This window comes from Metopolophium dirhodum, chromosome 6 (genome assembly GCF_019925205.1).
Source record: "Metopolophium dirhodum isolate CAU chromosome 6, ASM1992520v1, whole genome shotgun sequence".
Lineage (NCBI taxonomy): Eukaryota > Metazoa > Arthropoda > Insecta > Hemiptera > Aphididae > Metopolophium > Metopolophium dirhodum.
In genome coordinates this window covers 10,692,687-10,717,315 of record NC_083565.1, presented here as the reverse complement: position 1 = coordinate 10,717,315, position 24,629 = coordinate 10,692,687, and the positions used below count along the sequence as shown (strand labels likewise).

Genomic DNA, 24,629 nt, shown 5'->3' with positions numbered 1-24,629 from the left:
TTTTGATGTTCCACAGCAACCGGTTTACTAAAATATTTGGTTTGTACAGTAATTTAACCACATATTGTGTATCATGTTTCCACGTCGATCATGAATAATGATATTATTATATATTATTATATAATATAATTGGTATACTAAACAAACGAGGTGATATTGAGATTATTTGCATATAGTTTTGACATTGAATACGGTAATATATTCGTAGGTAGTCTATTGAATATACTTGGATTGTTGAATAACGAACGTTTCGCTTAAAGTAATATAATACATTGTATATAATATGTACACGCATATACCATGTATAAGATATTTTAATCGAACGAGATTGGTTATATTTTTATAAAACAATACAATATAATATTATATTTAATACTTTTTTACTACAATGGGGATAATTCGGCGAAAAATGGTTTTCGGTAAAAACGTTTTATTTTTGCACAGATATTTTAAACATTTTATTGTGTGTTGAAATTAATAATAATATACGTTATGGCGAAAAGTATCTTCGATTGATAACATAATATTATAGTGAGTGCAAACACCGGCCGGTGTCACTATAGTTCCCAAATTGTTGACCACCATAGTTCGTGGAAAATTCTTGCCACACATGTTCTCATGTTAAATTCAACCGTACCACCCCCCCCCCCCCCCCCCCACACACACACACAAAGCTGATGAACATAATTTCCGGGCTTAAAATCAGTAAAAAATAATAGTAATGAACTAAAAAAACTAAATCAACTCTGCCAAAAATATTTCCGTTATTTTCTAGTTATCTTAAAAAATTACTATGAATTGTAAACCCTGCAAAGTAACTATTAAATCTAGTTTGCTAGGTATCAGAAACCACCGTCAAACTTGAATATTGAAATATTATTCCTTTTACTACTCCAAAGGTGATGGCGGATACGACAAATAAAAACATATATCATTATGTGAAACCTGCAATAGGTAGGTACATTCATCGCTAAGTCAAAAAAATAAAATGAAATACCTAATCAATTTGTTTAGGCGCAGTTACACTTCTTACAATTTACATAATATACGTTTTACGCTACCTATTGAACCTTGACTAAACGACACGAATAATATTAAATTGTGAATTGTAAATCATTAAAATGATTAGCACGACGTCTCATCCGTGTGATGGATTCTTAATAACCAAATGAGTGGCGTGAGCTGACAGATTAATGAGAAGAGAAGACTATCAACGGGTAAAAAATGAATTAATTTCGGCCGACTTCAAAGTACCTGCTAATATCATATTATTATACATAGGTACCTCCTACGGTTATAATAGTGTGTAGAAATTATTAACATAAACAGCAAAGGTATGTAACCCCGGGGATGATCGACATAAAAGGACCTTGTGATTGATGTAGGTATAATAGGTAACGCGGTTGAACGCGGTAAACAACGTTCGGACGAATCATTTCGGATGCAGTAAAACGTTTTACGATATTAATGGTATTATACCTCCTGTATAGTCGATACTATAATGCATATAATATAATATAATAATTATGTAGAACTTGCGCCGCACTACATTTGTAATAAACGGTGTTATTATGCACGACAAGGAGTAGGTAGGTAGGTAGGTAGGTATACGTCTCGTATTTATCGTAAATATAATTTGTTGATTAAAAAGCCGCTGGTGAATATAATATATACAATAGTTATGAATGCCGTTGCGATACAGTTTTCGATGTGGCAAATGATAATATATAATATTGTATGATAATATTATATAAACGTCGTACGGATACGCGTAGGATCTGCGCGGAGGATGCAGGTATGCGATTGACTCGGTGTCAAGGTCAATGTTACGAAAATCCCACGGACGACGTCAAATCGATTTCGTAACGACACATGATTTAGGATGTTTTGATTTCAGAGCTTCGAATCGTATCGGTATGATGCGATTTATAATAATTATATTGCTATCAATATTGAAAACTAGGCTATATATTATAATATCTAATTGACAAACAACCGTGAGTCGATACGATTTTCGTAGGAAACTACCCAAATAATCTGAACACTATACGTTACTACCATATTAATATACTGAAGACTGCAGTTCAAGTGTGGCGTACATACGCCTCAATGTCCGTTGGCACAAATAGTGAGGGGGTGTTTTTCTTTGAATGGTGGGGAGGGAGGGGAGGAGGGCGTAGCCTTTTGCCAAAAAACTCCCTCGAAACCTGCAAGTTCGCGTCAAGCGAGTACTAATAGTAAATGTAATCTTTTTCTATAACTTCGAGATTAAACATAATATAATTTAAAATTTTGTTTTTGCGGCAGAGTATTTTAGTCAGACGGTAGACGATATCATATGAACACAAACGATAAGAATTGTTTTTATTCCGTGGAAAATGTAATGAGATTTTAATAAGAATTTATACACAGGCATCAGATTTGTAAGCCATTTTCACACTTGGTTGTGTTAGTCGTTCTGTTATTCCGTTTGATTGTAATAGATATATACGCCTATTACATAAACTATATACCTATATGGAATGTTAACTATTATTTGATTTCTGTAAATTATAATTTGTATTTGTAAATGTCAATATCGGTTTTTTAATCAATATTATGAGGGGCATAAATTCCCGCAAAAATGTGAGTTATTTACGCATATACCCATCTCTATGTTAAAAAAAATACGAATGCGTCGTGCGTATACGAATTACACAGTAATACACAACGTATGATGTTGCTGCGAACACTATAAAATATTTTGTGTTATTATGATTATTATTATTATTATTATTATTATTATTATTATTATTATTATTATTATTATTATTATTATTATTATTATTATTATTATTATTATTATTAGAATGTTCTCGCGGTAGGTATCGAAATTTAATACGTTGCCGGGCCAGACCGGTAAATAATAATAATACGCCACGCTTCACGGACGATTAGAGCGCCTAAATAAGCGAAAACTAGACGCGCGCGCGTTACCTAATACTGCTCTGTTTTCAAACTATTACGTATGTTATATCATTTTCTAATACCGTTTGCGAATAACACAAAAAAAATAAATAAATAATATTCGCAATATAATACCGACGCGACCGTATTTTCAACAGTACCTGTTTATCGAAACATAGTAATATAATGTCTGACGCTTGCCGGGACGCACAATTTGAAAATTATAAAAAGTCCGTCGAGACTCCACTCGTTAGACGATATTCAAATTTTGACCGTTCCAAGCAAAACGCGTTTTCGACTCTCCCTCGTTTCACGATATTTTTCATCCGTATCGTGTGCTCGTTATTAATTTTTGACGGACATTTGCCATAGGTAGACACCTCATAATTAGTCTTACGTGCTCGGGTCGTTAAAAATTTCGAACCGCAAGTATAAACGTCCCCGAGCGTTGTGCACATACATAATAATAAATATATATAAGTATACAAGCACACTTAATAATAATTATGCTTACAGCTGAAATACGGCCGTTACATTTTGGGCAGATGTAGGTAAATAATAATACGAGTAGAAATAATTTTTTCGTGAAGACAAGTCGGAATTCCTTGCAAATTGCAGGGTTATGTTGTGTAAAATACCAGCTGACGTGCGGCCACGAACAGAATTTTTGGCCATCAAATACGCTCCATTCACTTGGCATCGCGTGTTTTCAACGGCATTGCGATGGATGATTCATTCGGAATCAGGTTACACGAGCATAATATAGTTTAATGTACAATTCGATGAATCCTGTGATATAGAGAACTATTGAAATGCAATATCATCAATATTGACGGTTCGATTAAAAGTAATAAATTGGAATAGTCAATATTCGTGAAATTGAATTTTGGACGATATAGTATAAAATATCCATTATAATGGATGCAAATATCCATTGATCCGTTGTAAAATGGATTGAAATATATCGGAAAGTTCTGTTAAAATCGTAGCGGAAAATCGACATATTGTGCACTGCGTATGATTTGAACGGTTTTTTTTTACATTGTTCAAATACTTACTCCTAAGGTCTTCTCTGTTATGACATTTATAACCATGTTTGTAACATTCCAAGAAAAACAATTTTTTTATTGAACTTTAAACTCGGCTCTGTGGCCAGTAGTTATAATCATGTTGCTTACAAGTGAACAAATACATATATAGAATACATTAAGAGTAAAACGATAAGATAATTGTGTGTTTTAATTTTTTTGTTTTGTTTTAAAAATTGTGTTGTAAAAGTTTGTTAATTTGAAAAATGTCATCATCTTCACGTTTGTCCTCAGTTTCAGGTCATACGTGCTGTATCGATAGTTTCTTCCATTTCAATAATGTGTCAATGCCGCTCGTATTCCATGCATTCGGTTTGGTACAATGTGTTTCACCGGTTGTCTAACACTGCGAATTTCACAAAAAAGGGCTTCTCCATCGCCAAGAAAATTGTTGTTGTACAATTAAATAAAAAACGTACATAATATTAAAATATTAGTATCTAAATTAAATTAATCGTTTTCTATTAAGTTATTATTATGGTTTTTTTCAAACATGGTTTAATTAATCAATCTAAATATTATATGTATAAAAAAAAAAATATGAAAATAAGTTTTTTTTAAGCTAAGTGTATGTGCTTACACAATATATTAATATTACTATGTTATAACTTGGAATTTGTAGCACTCCAATTGTGTACCAATAATTGACAATTTAATAAAATAATTAACTATCAGTGTTGGGCATATCCCAATCTGGATAAAGGAAAACATCACATAGGTAGCAAATTGATATAGGTATTCATATAATATGTTATATAGATATGTAAATACGTTTTTAAGAATCGAAATACCAACAAAAATATTTAATTTCGTATATTTTTCTTTATATATCGGTGCATTTTTTTATCGGCTTATCAAAAAAAAAAAAACCTTACATATAATTATACACATTTTTGTTATACCTATGTTAACAGGTTATAAGCCTATAAATTATAAGTTATATTTTTCTACATAAAAGTATTTTATCGATTCTCATGAAACGTATCTTGGAATTTTTTATTTTCGTGTGGCAAATGTCTACGTTTTCAGAAGCATATCATTATACGACTTATATATTAAATATATTTTAGTGCTATTATAAGTCCTACACCCTGTATAATATGTATATTATCTACCAAGTATTATCACAATCTCACTGATCAATCAACACAATAGAATACGAGAGGAATATTTTTAAAACAGAAAACATGCAAAAAATGCGATTTCGTGAACCGGGTCCAAAAATGATGGTGATCAAAATATTTATCACCGAATTTATACACACTGCTTATATCAATGGTATCACTCGACATCGGTGGCTCAGAATTAACAAATTATTATCAAATAGACGTTATTTTTGACATTTTTTCTGATAGTATTTTCCGGTGGAATCGTGTAATATTTTATGGTCACATATTATTATATACAATCTTTACATAGTAAGTAGGCGTGGGTGTATTCAAGGGGAAGGAGTTTCGTCAATCTCACAACGTTTTTTTTTTTTTTTTTTTAAGTCATTGCATGTAATATTGTTTTTTGAAAATGCTTTAAAATATATTTATGCTTTTTACTAGCCATAATATAAACATCTTTATTTAATTATTTTCTTACAATACATTTTTCACATATTATAATACAAAATTTATAAGCTCCGAGATGTACTACATCTCTAATATACTCTATGCCCGGTTCCACACACGTTGACAGTAAAATATTAAAATGCGATAGTCACAATCGTGACAGCAATTAATAAAGTAAATAAGTCGAATAAAAGCGTCGAGCGATATAATATTATGGCGACAGATTTTTAAACTTAAAATAGGGACCTAAAAATATGTGGAAACGCGATTTCGTCCCGTCGCAAACGTCATCTTCACCGACGTCAGAGTAGAACGCGCATGGAGCGTATTATTATGCGCGTAGGTATATTATATTATTATAATACAAATAATGTCAATATTATTATAACGATAACGTATCGTCGATCGATCGATAACGCGTGATATTATATTATGTTATCTTACCGTCACACAGTAGCTGCGACTTGTATCGTGCAGCTTTGAATAACGTACCTTTATATATTTTCGTTATTATTATTGTTTGTAACGGTCGTCGTCGTCGTCGTCGTCGCGGAAGAGAAAAACTGTACGTCGGCCGACCGATTTAATTAGGTCTTCATCGGCGTCGGCCGCGCGGCTGTGACAAGCTGCTGCTGCGGCCGACCATGCGGCGGCATTATATTATTATTATTGTAAAGATTTGCCGACGTCCATTTACGACGACCATAAACGGGCCGGCGGGACCTAGGCACACACACACACACACACACACACACACACACACACACACACACACACACACACACACGCACACGCACACACGCGCGCACACTCGCGAGAGCGCACGCGTTGTCTTAATGAAGTCGTATAGCCATGTTCTCATTGTTTCTCCGCTCCGCCGAGTGTACCCGTCGGCGGCGACAGGGAGCGAGATCGTTCGCCCGTCCGTCCGTCCGTCCGTCCTTTTAGAAGATTAACCTACGTCTCAATAATAATATCGACTCGGAGAGCGCGCGTGCTCGGTGACGGTGATTTGTGGGGCGGGCTCTCCGCTTATACATCGGATACACATAATATTATAATATATTATATATATGTATATATACGTTTGTACATCGATGCCGCGTCCCATCAATTAATAATATATATATATATATATAGGTATGTACACGAGGCGGTGGTCGTGAGCTGATTTTTCTCCTCTTTGCCCTCTTTATATAGCGTTCGCCGTCCCGCGTCCGTCGAGTAATCTTAAGTATCTATAATAATAATAATAATAATAATAATATATTATCGTATATTATTTTAGTCGCGTATTTCCTGTCGTAGGTACCCACCGGCCGACGATATCCGCTACAACTGTAGCGTCCGGTCGTATATAATATTATTACCTCGAACCGAGTTTCGTATTTTTCGTTGTTTTTCTGATCGTTCTGTATATTTTCTAGATTTCCCGGACGACGTATAATACCATACGTACAACGTGTTTTCGTATTCGATGAGCACGCGCTCCGATATCCGCCATCATTATTATTATTGTTGTTATTATATTCTATAATCCGATCGATAGATTCCCGCGGTCATGCGTCGCCGTCGGAAACCACTCGAAACGCGTCCTAACGATCACGTTAAAACGAGTCATATTTGTGCGGAACACAGTAAGTATAATAATTTATGACGATACAGTCGTTTCAGTCCCTCGTGGCCCCTTGCTGCGGGCTTCAAAAAATATAGCATTATATGTAGCGAATCACGGAGAAAGAAGAAAGCTGCGACCAATGGTCGGTGGCAGTGTATGTGCGGCGTGCCGGCGTACATACGGTAATGTCACGGGGCAGTTGGTTTCGATCAGAATCAGACTATATTACATATCTGCACGTCTGTTGATAAAACTACGGAGCGACATAAGTAGGCCGGGTAGGTTTGGAAGCTCGTTATAATATGTGGAGGAATAGTGGCACCAAAATATCAGAGTACAAATGCCTATGAATATTATAATTTTTTCAATTGTATTTAATTTTGTTGTATATTTTAATATAGTGTCAACGTATAATATGTAAATATATCATATTGTTCGTATATAATATTATGTCATTGAGTATAATTATGTTATAATATTAATAATCCCCGAAAAAGAGTCGACGGGTGAGTGGATACCTACGGTGTCAGAGGGGTGTGCGCGCCACTGGTCGAGGGGTGTACGAATCCCGCCTTCGCAGACCCACCCCTTAGACTTGCAGCCAGTGTGACGATGGCCGCGGGCTGGCTTGCGTGCAACTACTGATCTCTGCCACGGACACCCTTCGCGCGATTTCCCATCGACAGTGCTGTAGACGGGCGTGTACCGGCACCTCTCGCCTCTGCGCTCCCGGTATATGCGTGAGTCAACATAATATTATATACCGCGTATACCACGTACACCGCGCGCGCACACAGCCGTGGTAAGGGCGGTCACGACTCGCGGGCAATGCGTATAACTGCGCGAAGCTGTACTGCACACGGCTCGTAATTCATTTTACGCCCGTCGCCCGTGTACTGCGGCTGTAATTGAGCCGGTTCGAGAACGGTCGTATCGTATTATATGATGTATTATTATTATTATAATATACTGCGGTTGACAGCGGACTGTCACACACGTGCCGCAGTCTGCAACCGCCGACCTTTACTGCCACCGCCGTATACGCGCGCGCGGCCGTATTATTATCCTTGACTTCCATCGAAGCCGGAAGGTAAGTTCGTGTAAGCAAGTGCGACTCTCTACGCGCGCACACATGATATCGTATCGTATTATATTTTATATGTATATGCGAATGAGACACCCACAGGGTTCCACACTTATTCGCTTATAATATTATACACACACACACATAACATAATGTAAAGGTACGTATATATACATATTTATATACATATATGTACGTAACGCAGACGAGACATGACTGGAATATCGTTTTCGATGGAAAATATAATATAGGTTATGGTTATACTGTGGTATATATTACGGTAGGTTAGGTCATATTAAATACGCGTTATGATAAATTCCGATTATACCGCGGGGCATGGTTGGACGTCATGTGAATACATATGCGCAGTGCGATCTCGGTAATCCGACACATGTAGGACTAGTAGAGCACCATTGTCATCGACGTCGTTATACGGTCTTAGCAGGCAGTACCTTAAGTATACTGACTAAGTACCAGAATATAAGTATCTACAATGGATTCCGCCTAATGTGCGGGCACCGGTTAACATGATGGGCAAAGTGGTCTGGTCCCAATTCCGATGTATACTAACTAACTAATTTCGGTTTATATGGCCAATCACTTAATGTGGACAAATGAGTTCGGTCCCGACGTGTCCAAATTAAGAGTTATCCATCACTATAAATACAAAATCAACGCACATTGGAAACGAATAGTTTTTAAATATTTAAATATCTCAATAATTATAATTATTAATAATAATATTATCTACAAAAATAATAATATGTCATTGTTATAAAAGTGAAAATTGAATGTGTTCTGGTGGTAGTACGCATGGATGCACTATGAAAATATATGTAGGTATAAACGATTCCTGCAGGTGATCATTATGTTGATGAGTTGATCAAACTTAAAACATTTGAAGAACAATTAATATCAATGATAATTTATCCAATAAAGGATTAAATTTTAGTGAAAAAGATATCGAAAAAAATATGAAGGTATATACCACCGGGGCTCCTTCAGATACCACGGTAACGGTTTCGATTACAGTACCCCCCCCCCCCCCCGCAATAAATCAAATAATACCAAGAAGTGTTTCGGTCGGGTTCTGCAAGTCGCGAGACTGACCAAGACGGTTCCGGTTACAATGCCGCGGTATATATGTTTACCACTTCGTTCGTATAATATGCGACTTGGTACAGCGACCGCGACGACCCCTGCGCCCGCGCGTAATGGGGCCCCCTAGGGGGGGGGGACGTAGCGGACGGCTGTATCGAATGACAAGCTCGCGGGTGTGGGGAGCCCGCGCGCGTAAACGCGAATGCGTGACGAGACCCATGGCGCAGATAGGTACGCCGCCGTCGAATTTATTGCGACGTCCCAAAAGCCGACGATCGCGGATTCGCGTGATTTATCCTCGGCGCGTTATCGCCCGCGTTGGCGCGTATTCGCTCCTTTTGTCGCGGAATTTTCGCTACACGACGTGTACGAACGTGCACGTCACGTGGTTACAACAATGTAATAATATATTATATACGCAATATTGTAATAATATGCATGTTGAGTGTGCGTGAGCGTGGAAAAAAAAATTGCGATCCACGAAACGGTGGTTCGAATGCGAGGGGAAAACACGTTTTTTCGCTAGACGACGACGTCGACAAAGACGGCCGCTAATGAGACGATCGTTCGCAGTTTAAAAGCCGTCATTTGGTGCGACCCGACTGTGCAGGGCGCTGACGTGCGTCTTGTATCAGCGACTTGGAGATAAGGCATCAAACAGTTCCAGCTGCCTAAGCGGCACTGCGTCGCCTTGTACCTATAGATTACGAGAAAACAATAATAATTATAATATATCGTTATCGTCCTATACCAACTATATACCAGGTGCGTCGTCTTGGTACCCATAAATCGCCAAAACCCCCCCAACATATCTCATTGTTTTGTACCCGATTTGCACCCATTTGTAACCTTCATAAAAAATTTGTACCCCTCTCCCTTTTACGCAATACCAAATCCGCCGTCCGGGTGCTGTAACGACGTCGTCCAGGCACCCGGAACCACTAGAAGTCAACCGATCGATTTCAGACCTATCTCATATTTTTGTACCCGATTTGTACCCATAGAACTCTCCCTACATTTTTTCTTATCCCTTTCTCTTTTACACAAAACCGAATCCCACGTCCAGGTGCTGCTGTAACGACGTCGTCCTGGCAACCGGAACCACCAGAAGTCAACCAATCGATTCCGCACCGATCTCAATTTTTTTTTACACAATTTGTACCCATTTGAACCCTCCCTAAAAATGTTTGTACCCCTCTCCCTTTTATGCAAAACCAAATCCCCCATCCGGGTGCTGTAACGACGTCGTATTGGCACACAGCGTCTTTATTGGATACACAGTGCTTGGTGTTTTTCAAAATCTTATGGTTTTCCGGTTTACCTAAATGTAATAACTCGTAGTAATTACATTATATTACTATTGTATACGAGTATATAAGTATATTATTATTTGACAAAATTACTTTGTTATATTTTACTGAATAAAATATTCAATTCTCAAGTATTAATACAAAACCACGTTTTTGATATAGCATCAATCGCTTATTAAACTCCATAGAAGTATAGAAATACTTAAACTAAAACTACTAAGTTATTTTATTATTTTTTGTCTGTCATGAGCTCGAGCAAAATAAAACGATATAGTTTTGGGAGCAACAAAATTAACATTAACGTTTTCAAATGTATATGGATGTTATGTAGGTGGAATCGAATACATCATGTTAATATACACTTAGAAAGAACGATGTCTTCGTTCCATAATAATTTTAAAAGCTGTTTAATTGCTACGGTTTTTAAAATACAAAATTAGTTTTTTTTTATTTATTATTTTGGTTAATTTTTTGATAGGTAGGTTCCTAAATTAAATTTAAGTTAGGTTCCATAAAAGTTAAATTAAAATTATGTTTCATATAAGTTAAATTAAAGTTAAGTTCCACTGAAGTTATAGTTTAATTAAAGTTGAGTTCCATAAAAATTAAATTAAAGTTAAGTTCCATAAAAGTTAAATTAAAGTTAAGTTCCAGCAAAGTTATAGTTTAATTAAAGTTAAGTTCCATAAAAGTTTTATTATAGTTAAGTTCCATAAAAAATAAATTCAAGTTAAGTTCCATAAAAGTTTTATTAAAGTTAAGTTCCACTGAAGTTATTGTTTAATTAAAGCTGAGTTCCATAAAAGTTAAATTAAAGTTAAGTTCCATAAAAATTAAATTAAAGTTAAGTTACATAAAAGTTCCAGACAAATTCAAGTTAGGTTCCATATAAGCTAAATTAAAGATAAGTTCCACTGAAGTTCCAGTCAAATTAAAGTTAAGTTTAAATTTTTTTATCAATTTTTTAATATTACTTTTATCAATTTTTTTTATCGATTTTTCATTTCATTTTTATTAATTTTTTATGAAAATTTTTTTACTTTTTTTCAATTTTTATCAATTTTTTATCACATTATTTTATCAATTTTTGTTATGTTATTTTTTATCAATTTTTATATTATTTTTTATCGATTTACAATCAATTTTTAAAAACATTTTTATCAATTTTGTATTACCTTTTTCTATTAATTATTTATTACATTTTATATTGATTTTCATCAATACTATACTTTACTATAGATTTTTGATGAATAAATTTAATAAAAATCTGTATTGAAAAAATGTTAAAACAATTAAAAATCTATATTTGATAAACAAATATTTTTGATAAAAATTCGTACTTTATAGAAAAATTGATTTTTCATCAATTTTTTTATAATATATTTCCATATTCCGTTTTTTGTAATGTAACAAATAGGGATACACGTTACCGACATCTTATACGATTACGGATACGGTACAATTTTTTGAGTCCAATACTTCATACCGCATTGCTTTTTAGTATATATAGGTATTAATTGTTAAATTAAACAGACCAATAAGTATATTAGTTATTTTATTTTTTGTTTTTTTTTTGTTTGTAGAACATAAACCCTACTTATGTGATTTAATAACTAATACCGAATTGAATACGGCATCGACTTCGCTTTTTAACAACAAAAAGTACCATACGAATGATGGCAGTAACTACTTATCCAATACGTATTCAATATACAATACGATATCGTGTCCAGGCTATCCATTTACAACGTTTGTGACAGATTGTTAGACGCTCAAACTTTTAAATATTCCCATCAAAGTGCCAATTTCCAAACCATATCAATAATCCTTATCACAAATCCTAAACTTTCGTCTTACAACTGCCGTGACTTTAATAATTTAAACGACTCTTACTCCAAAATCGGTACCCATTCTCAGCGAGTCCAACAGGCGTCCGAGTTTCACTTGGAGCTAGTTATATTATAATATACGTATTATGCGTTTCGATGGTTAAAAGATATAATGTTGGCCTGCGTCGATAGGCGGCATGGTAAAAATTCCCGTATGTGGTTCGTCGTGGTCAATTAATACGTATAATAGGTATTAGGTATATGTATCGCACATTTTTACATTTATTTATATAACACACTGATATAACGAACTAAAAGTCAAAACCACATTGCGCCCATTTGTGTGTGCAGTGTGTAGGAATCAGGCAGCTGATAGATGTATATAATATGTGTATTATTATAATATAATACGTGGTTTTGTGTGCATTGTAACGGGTGGACCGAGGAGTATTTACGAAATGGCTAGGATAACCGACGACCGCAATCCGAACGGTCGTTTAAGAGTTTTAAAACAAAGAGGACATCGTTATTATGTAAAGCCGGCAGCGATACAGCGGAATCAGAAACGACCGCGATACCCGCGGTGTGTTATTGTTCGACTTGAATAATATACGGCATACGCTTCGCGTGGGAACCATTATATTGTTAGTTTATACTTAAGATATTCGTATATCGTATTAAAATACGATCCAAGAGACACACACGTGGCAATGAAATAATTGTCATAATAATATTTTTTAATATGAATCGCATAGGTACGAGTAGCTCACCACTTATTCGTCGTAATGATATAATATAATTATTGAATCGACCTAATAGTGGCAAAATGTATGAAAATCATACTATCATACATGTATAATCACAAAACACGTAATATTTTATCATTATTTTATTGTGAATTCGCCATCCCTTATTATTCCTGTCTGCTGTATAACCCTTGAGTACCGGTATTAAGACCGTAGTACATCGTATTTAATTTTTAATGTTAACCCTTTGTTGACCAAGCATCGAATTAAAATATTTTTTAAAGTTTTTTTTGCATAAACATGTTATATTTGACCTATATAAGACATTTTTTTTTGTTTTTTTTTTTTTTTTTTTACTCAAATTTGAGTTAGGATCATGGTACTTGGAAGTACCATCGGTCATCTAGGATTTTTTTAATTGGTACTTCAAAGTACCAACAGTAATTTTGCCATATAATTTTTAACATGTTGAATATACCAAAATTTATTTACGACTTTAGAAAAAAAAAATGTTCTTCTCTTATTTCTAAAAATATTACTCTTAGTAAAAATAAGCATAAACGTTTTTTTTAGAATACTTACATATAAATTAAAAACCTCAATAGCTCCTAAGTGTAAATTAAGTATTTTAGTCTAAAAAATGTTATATTATTAGGTCAATGCTATATATGAATTATTTTGTTACCAAAAGTTTTTTTTATCGTGGAAATTAATAGGTGTTGATTTATATGTTGGTTAAATAAAAAGAAAATCATAACTCCATATCAGTCAAATAAAAATGTTATAATTAAAAAAAAAAATAGTTATTTTACATTATGCTTATGAACACATTATAATAATTTTATATGCATATTAGTTATACTAGTTATGAACAATCTATATCATGATAGTCCGCAAAACAATTTTTTTTATCGTTACAGCATAAAAATACATTGCAATGGGAGCATTTTGAATATGGCCTTGATTGAGTTCCGTTCATAGCACAAACTTCACAACGTCCTCGATTAGCAACAAATTTTGGCCAATGAATTCCTCGATTGGTTAAACGCACATCTTTTGACACTGACCATTCTTTTCCTCTCCTCTTCTTTATTGCCGGACCTTTATTTTTTGGTGTTGAAGTTGATTGTCTTTTATTTGATTTAGGAAGTTCTCGTAAAGTCAAAAGTCCTTGTGTGACTGAACGACGAAAATCCAATAAAGTAATACTTCCATGTATTTGCTTGTATACCACATACGAATTTACAAACATAATGTCTAATAAACCCCAAAATATTCGGTGCCACCACTTTTTTGATTTTCTGTTAACACCGTAAGTTGTTCTAAGTTGATCAGCATGATCTACACCACCCATATAACAATTATAATCACGTACAACTTGTGGACATAGAATATCTTTTTTTCGACCACAATTATCCTTTCTTGTTACAGTTGTTATTTCTGAACCATGATAATTTGATGCTAACATAACATACTTGGTATCTTTCCATTTGTAAACACCAATACCAGTGTTTGTAATGCGATAATCTGATGAACCTCTAGGCGCTTTTTTATCTTCAGATAATTCCGGGACATCTTTACGGTTTGATCGGATTGTCCCACATGCTAGTGAATTTTCCGCTTTTAATTTTTCTAGCAATGGCAATGAAGTAAAATAATTGTCGAAAAAAAATTTTTTATTTTTATTCCACTCGTTTTTTGTCAAATTCAATACAACACGCTCACCCAAACCAAATGACTCAAATTCATCAGATAATTGCTCATCTTTGCCTTGATATATACTAAAGTTTTTTATATATCCCCTTTGGTCAGATAAACACCATATTTTATATCCGCGTTTGATAGGTTTTTGAGGATTATATTGTTTCATACAGTTACGACCTTTAAAAATAATCATCGATTCATCAATACTTAGTTCTCTCGTTCCATGGTAAGATGTAGAAAATATTTCATTACAGTAATTTATCAAAGGCCTAAGTTTTAACAGTTTATCTTTATTATTTGTTGGGATCAATGAGTTGTCTTGAACATGAAGATTTGATAAAATATTATCAAATCGATTACGGCTCATTGTATTTGACACACAGGGAACATTTAAATCATCAGATGTTGCCCAATAATGTTTCCAACTTGGCAGTTTGTTGTACCCCATTAAAAAATTTATACCTATGAAGTTCAGAATTTCAAAACGTTTTACATTCAAAGGACGTCCTCTTTGAATACTATATAAATTTGTTTGATACACAAGTTGATCAATAAAACCATCGATAAATTCCAAAAATATTGACGTAGCAGTTTCCCCCTTGAATTTGCCATCAACGGGTCCATCGGGAAGTGAATAATCGGGTTCTAATGTTTTGACAGTTATCTTTTTCCATTTACGGCGAATTTGTGAGATATCTTCTTTTTTTTTTTTTGAAGTGTTTTTAAGCTTTTTGGAAGGGGGAGATTTGATATTATTAGAAGAGCCAGAAATGTCGTGGAGATTGACAGTTTGAGTAGAAGTCGGCACAGCTATAACTACAGGTTCTACTGGCTCAATTATATTTGAAAAATTAATATCAGTATTATCCAGAATAAATTCAAAACTATCTTCATTTTCAATTTCTAATTCATTTGTCACTATATTTTCTTCAAATGGATTATTATCGACCACAGAAAAAAAATCTTTACCTTTCGTAATATTGTCTTCGTCGTCCGATAATTCTTCGTCGGTAATCTCATTATTATCTAACGGAATCTCTTCATTTAACCACTGAAGTAACAAATCATCGTTATTATTTGTCATTTTAAAAATAATATTATTACCTATGGTTAAATAATTCGAACTTTTAATACAAAAATGTGTATAGTACGTAAAAAAAACGATTTCACAGACAGTAATCAAACATTTACGAACGACGGCGACGATTACTAGTCGACAACTGACTAAATATTTACCGTGAAAGACCAATGGTACTTACAAGTCCATATTCTTATTTATAAATATTTCATTATATCGATAATGAAATCGCAATAACAGAAACAGATAATCCATCTAGACATATATCTAAACATAAACAAAATATTTCTTATGATAAAATGATAAAATATGTACATATAAATAGAAAGGAAAAATACCAAGTCATGTATATGTGTTGAATGCTGCAGTCCCCGAAATTAATCGCCGATAAAATGTTTAATAATAGTACGACCGCTTTTAAAATAATATTTATTTAATCGGTAGATGGTACTCGTGAGTACCGACCCATTAGAAACACAAAAATAACGTTTTATGATATTTCATACACGTTTTATTTCGGTGGACTTATAAGTACCGTCGGTCGACAAAGGGTTAAAATGAGGCGTAGTGGCAAGACAGCATCTGTCCAACATCAACTTTTGTTTTTTTTTTTCGACAATTACCAATGTGTTCTCAAGAATTCTATAAACATATTATACTTTTAATAAGTCAAAATAAATTCAGATTCTCACCTCGTGAGTCATGATTCATGACTAATATTATTACCGAAATAGCGAAATTTTAAGGACTTGAAATCAATTATCAATAATAGATTTTTGTATTAGGTTTCCTGAACGGGGCGATATCACACTCGTCGCCGTCGACTCGAAAATATGCATTATTTCGTAATAACTATAATGTCTTAATTAAATAAGTTATTACTAGCAGTTGTGGGTAATATAAAAAAAAATATACGAAAAGCCAATTGTTCGATTTTGTTTATTTTTTTTTTCCATAGATATGAAATGTTGACCGATTATAATTATTTAGGTCAACAATTTTCATATTATGCCCTATTGGCTATTATAATTTTCAAAAAAAAAATTGTAAACAATTTCTGGTCCCAAGTAATTTATACTTTTTTTAAATTTCTAAATTGAAAAAAAAAATAGGAGTATAATAGTTATAAAACATGTATTCACTATTCACACATATCAGAACTTTACCCTCACACCTCTCATTTTAAACCCTATAATATATGAACAATTTGCGAACGTATATTTTGTGATACCTACAAAACAATTCTAACGATATTAAAACAAATAACGATAGTAACAATAATACAATACCATCCTTTTAGTAAGCTTTGCAGTGTACAATGTACACCACAATATAGTCCCTAATACCATAGTAATGCCATTATTTTGTAATGTTGTGTAGTATTAGCTATTAAGTGCCTAATCAATTATTATTTATATACTGTATTTATAATAATATATACTGTTACATACAGGGATGTATTATAATGCGACAAAATGTACCTTTTTTTCCAAATAGTCAGACATTATAAAGGGTTGAATCCGTGGATATCGGAATGTTTCCGAACAACGGTTCACGGCGAGGAGTGCATGGGTTTGGAAATCTCGTTTATACCTACAGGAATATTGCGATTTGCAGCAGTTTGATCGAAAGACAAAATATAGGCACACCGAAATTTCGCTCGTTTTTCGACCGAGTAACTTTGATATAATGTGGGTTTGTCACATCCGAGCCGTACCCATTCAATATAATAACATTATATTGTTCGAATTTTTCTGCAAGCGCGCGTGTGTGTAACATAGTTCGTGGCTCTTCTGCAAACACTGGAGGATCGACCGGCTTTCGTTATTCTTTACGATGTCGATCGCACATATACTTACTCGTAATATAATATATCATAACATATATGCACACGAACGCCGGCAGGTAAACCGTACGCGGCGCATAAGAATAATATTATAATCAGATAATAGAATAGAAAACACCCCGTGGCGCAATTGGACCGGAGACGACGTCGCCGCTGAAACTGCGTACCTACATGTATATAGTATATAATATACCTAGGCAGTATGATATTATTATTATTATTATACAGCTGACGAAAATTATAACGTTACCTACCGTTCGCACGACACAGTTACGAGCGGAAGAAGAGAAGCAGAAGGAAAAAGATTCTATTATGATAATTATTGATATTAATATTATTATACACATTTTAAGTATGTATTATGTGGTATGTACCACGGCGGTGGTGGATGCGACGGCGACGACGACGACGACGATGGTCGGTCGATGGTCGTCGTAAATCATTCAAAGTTGATTGAGAGCTGAGCTGAGCTGCTGCCGCTGATGCTGACCACGGCCGCGCGCCCGTATATTATATTATATTATACAGTACTATATATAGGTACAATAGTACTATAATACACTACGTCATAATATTCTCTATGTTATTATTATAATATTACGTGTGCTGTCATTATTAATAATTTACGGTCCCCCACGAACGCGCTTATTAGTAAGCAATGCAAGCTATTTCCACCATGCATGGCGTATTAATAACATTATAATAATTATATAGCTACTTACAGAGCCTCTGCGCCGCTGATGTTAACCGTACAAAACTTAATTTTTATTTTCACTTTCTACAACGCAGCCCGCAGTTGTGCGCAAAAATGCGAAACGACTCTGTACAAAAATACACGAATTAAGGGTAATAAATGGTATGATACCCGTAAGACGTTTAAAAATAAATAAAAAAAAAACAGAAAACATTATTACAATTCATATCGTACCACAAACAGCATTCAGTCAGATGAGCAAAAAAACATCGGTGAGAAACACATTCGACTTAAAATAATGATTGATTAAGTCGAGAAAAAAATTTATGAATTCCGTAATATTATTATATGTTTTTGGGCTGGATACACGTTTTTTGTCTCTGACCAAATCGTCAGTGAGTCTATGCGTATATTTAGTTTGAGATTGGTCACAACTTCCACCAGATTGTGAGCAGAGTTTGTATAAATAATGTAATGTGTAATCCTAGCTAATGGATCAGTTGGCACAGTAGACTGCAGTAACTGATATAATTTACGATTCAAAATTCAAAAATAGAAGGAACTTATTACCAAAATACACCAACATGTGTTCTGGTGGCCTTTTCTAAATACATTACTGGACCGATACTTTATGGAGAATCTATTTACATTGTACCAATAATATTGTCTTTCAAAAAAAGTGACCTTAAAGTGCTCACCTATGCGGTTAGCATTCATCGAACGTAGATGATAACATACTAACATAGGAAAATTCTATTGATATTGATGAATGATGATGCTCAATTTCAAATTGGCCCAATGTACCTTTGTATTTCACTCTCACGTGTGAAGACATGAAACGGATTATTGTAAAAACTTTTGAAAATGTTAAATTTAAATTTGTATATTATTAAAGACAAAATATTTTTTCCTTTAACGCTCCGCCTTTTTTGTCTACGGCCAGACCTATACTTTATACTAGTTAAGCTATACAAGCTTTCGATCTTTTAACAATTATGTTTGACAAGAAATAAAATTGGCTTTGTTTTATGAATTTTGCATTAAATTGCATTGCTATCTGCTATGATGTGTTATCAGCACTACGATCAATATAGAATAGCTTAATGTCTTCTTTAATTAATTTTCGAATAAATTCTGTCAAACGATAAAAATATTCTCCAAAACGAATCCGGAAGAGTTTGTCAGGGTGATTTTTGAAAGCGTTACAGCATTTATGTTGCCCTGAAATAATGATATAAGTTTAGGGATGCGAAATATTATCTAAAAATCACGTCTCTACGGTGTCCCTCGTCAGCTATTGTATCGTGTATATTGATATCGCAATAATTCGTGCGAGCGAGCAGGACAGACTTTTCCGGGGCGCCTTTCCCGGAACTCGAACGTCGCCGCCGGCGCCTGCTTTTCGCAGAGTCACCTGCCGTCGCCGAAACCCCGTTAAAGTCTATTATAATATTATAATGGACGGCATCTTCCACGCGCTTCGAGGCGTAGGTAGGTGTATACACACACAGCAACCGAGTGTCTTTTGTTTGATCCCGAAACAAGGCGGTGGTGATAAGCGCGCTTCATTACTACCGTTATAGTATGATAATTTACATAACGAAATAACAAAATAATATAATAATATAATATTTCCGTCTGCCGCGTCGTTGTGTCGATCATTTTATTCGCGACATATGTGTATACCTACATAATATACGAGGCTCGCAAAGCGAAGAAGAACAAAAAAACGACCGGGACGGGACGCGAAAAGACAATCCGCACCCGATCCGATGACCGAAGGCACGTCAGACGCGCATAATAGTAGTTATAATATGACACGTACGTGTTATTATGGTAGACCCGACAACGCACACGCGTTAGGGCGGCGGGTGTCCTCCGGTCAAATTTCACCGACTCTCCGGGTGAAAGTGTACACGAAATCATTGTCGGCCGTCTTTATAATTATCCCCCCCCCCCCCCCCCCCGAGAAACGTGTACTGGTATTTTAATACGCGCATTATTATAATAATATTGTTATGTAGATCGACGGTGGCACTAGTGTACCGACAGCCGAGTAGCCGCGATATTTTTTTCGCGCACGACCGTCGTAAATTATATTGTAATAATATTGTATCGGGGGACGAGGTGGCCGAGCGGTCTAACGCGACGGATTCGGCACAGCCGGTCCGAGTTCGATCCTCGACCACCGGGCGGCATTTTTCTCCGTGCAAGTAACGGTGCCCGGAGAACAAGTACCACCATCCCCCACCCGGGCATGGCAGATACCTAAGGGTGCCCAATCAAAAATTCTGCCAAAACCCAACACACACGTGTTCCTTCCCCTACCAACACTATAACAACCCACAAAACAACCCACAAACAAACCACTACAGCTAATGGCCATAGTTGCCGAAGCTTAGATCAATAAAAAAAAAAAAAAAAAATATTGTATCATGCGGGGTGGAAAGGTTGCGAGCAGCGAATTATTCAGACATCATTTGCAAAAGAATATAGTACTCTGGTGTTGTATAGTTGTCGTACATGTGCAGATATGCGCGTGTCTTATAATGATTTGTTCGTTTAATTTAAACATAACGTGGTTTGTGCGTAGGGTCAGAAATAAGATTTATCGATGATGAATTAAGAATATAGCCGGATAATCGTTTTTTTTTTTTAAAGTCAAAATGTACCATTGCACTGTTTACCCAAGAGGAAAATGTACATCTCAGTATATTTATTAGGGGCAAATATAATAAGTACCTATATTCTCATACCTATACGATTCGATATATTACGATGGTAAAATTAAATTCTGTCAACATAATAAACAGTGGCGGATTCAGGGGGGGAGCAAAGGGGGCATTTGCCCCCACCCTCCAATCGCCATAGTTTTCCTTTGTTTTACACTGTGTTCAGCCAATTTTGGAACTTTTTGTATTTTTGCCCCCCCCCCCCCATGCTTCCCCAAAATTAAGCCCTGGACCCGCCACTGTAATATAATATGTATAAATGTATTATATGTATACCTATAGGTAATGTTAGGCCAATACAATTGTTAAAAAACATTATTTTGAAAAACTATAAATTTACGCGAAAAAGATCAATCTCGCCTATATATAATAAAGATCACGAATCTCATGTAATTACCATTTTTTTTTTCGCTTTCATGCTTTCGTGATATCGAGACATTGTACAATAATGGTCCGATATTTCTCAACGATGGCCCCGATTTACAATCACCCCACTTCACCCTGCTTAATAATATGTTATATATGTTATTATTATAATTAAGCGATGTACCACCCGAAGGCTCCTCCTCATATAATAATATGCGTCTTACGCGCCGGCGTTGGATCGGTAGGTATTTTCGGAGATTATTATAATATACATGCGTATATAGTTTCTTCGGGTTTCCATACACTGGGAGGCATGTCTGCAATGAGTGGCTGTCCCGCGACTATATTATAAACGCCGAAGCGAGTGACGGTAAAATGAAAAAGAACTCGTCGGCGGCTCGCCGACTTCGAAAGTCGTCCTCCTACGATAGTCCAGCAACGTTTATCGCGATAATTATTATTCGTCGTAATAATAATGGTTTTGTTTTTTTTCCACATGTGTGCTACACTTCGGCCGGTCGGTACGTGCACATAACACGGTACATAATATTGGAATATAATAGTGTTTTATCATCATTTCGTTTCGCGTGATAATATAATATTATATATATTTTTAACGCGCTCGTTATTGTAATATTACGCTCGTTCTAATATTGTGCTGTTGTTGTTATTACGCCGCGACGATATCGTATCGGAATATTATTATTATTATAGGTGTATAATAGGTATTATAGGCTACACGTTCTATATATTATGTGCACCAACTCGTTCTGTTCGGGCGCACGTCGTATTATTATTATTATTATTATATTAATTATTGTTATAATATCGCATACAGGTGGGTACCTATATGTTATAAAGTATAATAGTAATAATAATATTATTATACGTGTATCGACGGCGGCGGCGCCCGGGTTAATGAGGCCAGACCGCCGTCGTACGCACGCGTATAATAATAATAATAATAATAACGATGATAATATAACGCGATAATAATATTATCGTGATGAGCAGACGCGTTCGTTGTGTGCGATCCGAAGACATTTTCTGCCAAAACGAAATATTATTTACCCCAGGGACAAACGCGGTTCGCGTGCTCGACGTTCCGCGCAATTTCGCGTAAACAATGAACCGTTTTTCATTTTTGAATATTAAACCCGCGTCGTCCGCTGTGTTATTATATATTTTCGCATTGTGTCCGCTCTTTTCCTGGGCGGGGGGAGGGCTGTCTCGGTCCCGCGGGTATTCTTCTAGTAGATTTTCTATAAATTATTGTTAACATATTATATAGCTGCACACGAATTCGGATCAACGCGCGATCGTGCAGCAAGGGCCATTTTTACCGAATACAATATTCGATCAGAATATTTATATATTATAAGCTATATCGACACAATGTATTAATAATGCGAAGACTACCGCTAATATTATTCCCGCGAGTGATTTTTTTATCCCCCTTTAATTCTATCTTTTTTATATACGGCACATCCAAACTCCTCATTCTATCCAATGAGAAATTGAAATTTTAGTTGAAAAAAAACCCAATACAAATCGAAAAACTTACAGATATAATATTTTATATTTAATCGTTTCGCTTTTATGAAATTATCAGTATCGTGTAAATCACGATAGCCTTTACTCGTAAACGATTTGTTCGCAATCGTACAGATATCTTATAAAAACAGAAAATATTTCAAATTTCAATCAGAGCTTCAAATGTGAATTTATTAAGCTCCGCTAATATATTTTACCAAGTCGCATTTTTAACGGAATCATTATTTTCGATCGGTGTAAAAACGCAACGATAAAATGTGTAATATGACACTCGAACATATACATAGAATACATATTATATAGGTACAATACCTACCTATACAAATGACGCTTATATTGACTGCACCGTTGGCTGGTCGTAGTCGTATAATATTTATAATAATGATAATATGCATGCAGCGTGCAACGCGCGTGTTCGTGTCTTACAGCGTGTACATAATATTATTATTATTATAATGTTAAGAGAGATGCGAAACTTGTGATCGTAAAGGTTAATTTTTTTAATCGAATTTTATATACGAGATGATATTTTATTGAAAACGGTTCGGTTCTGACATCGCGTGACTTCAAATGTTTATTATATGACTTTGGCCGAACCTATACATATATATATATATATATTATATATATATATATACACGCGCATATACTTAATGTATTCGCGTATAATATAATAATATGATATTATAATATTATTATAATATACACCCGATCGGATTGTTTTTAACTATTAGACCGTATACGTTACATATTTATGGCGTGCACATGAAATAAAAATTTCAGCGTATGCAAATCGACTAGAATGTGTACATGCGGTATTCCGCTTTTGTTCGTAGGTATTATAGTCCACGCACAATATCGTTTTGTGCACGTAAATAATAATATATTATATTTATCTTTATTTGCATAAACTCGAAAATCGCTCGACGATTCGCGAAAAGGACCGACATACGAAATATATACGACACGCAATATTATACAATGATGGCATACAATACGTGATGTACTTCTGCAGATGGCGATTTTCTAATACAGTAATAGTCAGTGACATAATTATTTGGCGATCTCCCTTCAGCACATCGTTCACAGCGGTGCAGTTTGCAGACGGCGCTGGATCTTTAACTCTGCAGGGGGTTCCGGTGCAAAAGAAAAATTTGAGGAATTAAAAATTGCCATTAAAGTAGGTACCTATACTTACCTTGTGTATAATAATTATAACACTACAGAGGTATAAACTATAAATATTCAATATTAATCAGATGGATATCAAAGTGGCATCACTGTGTAGTGTGATATATTATTATCGTCACATATTATATAAATATATTGTGTTCGACTCATTACACTATAATAATGTATAAGTACATAAGTAGT

At 34.8% G+C, this 24,629-nt stretch overlaps 1 protein-coding gene across 1 annotated transcript; it reads right to left on the bottom strand.

Moving 5' to 3' along the window:
* Positions 1-14,146: 14,146 nt before the first annotated feature.
* On the bottom strand, positions 14,147-16,069 carry LOC132946722 (piggyBac transposable element-derived protein 3-like). Its single transcript, XM_061016779.1, has 2 exons — positions 15,007-16,069; positions 14,147-14,913 (listed from the first exon to the last, which is right to left on the bottom strand). The coding sequence occupies exons 1-2, from the start codon at positions 16,067-16,069 to the stop codon at positions 14,147-14,149; spliced, it is 1,830 nt and encodes a 609-aa protein (XP_060872762.1).
* Positions 16,070-24,629: the final 8,560 nt, after the last annotated feature.

What these genes read in the sequence shown, in the direction of transcription:
- LOC132946722 (XM_061016779.1), bottom strand. Translation starts at nt 16,069, where the DNA reads ATGACAAATAATAACGATGATTTGTTACTTCAGTGGTTAAATGAAGAG. An exon ending in ATTTGAGTCATTTGGTTTGG is followed by an intron (nt 14,914 to 15,006) that starts GTGAGCGTGTTG and finishes TGCCATTGCTAG; the next exon opens with AAAAATTAAAAGCGGAAAAT.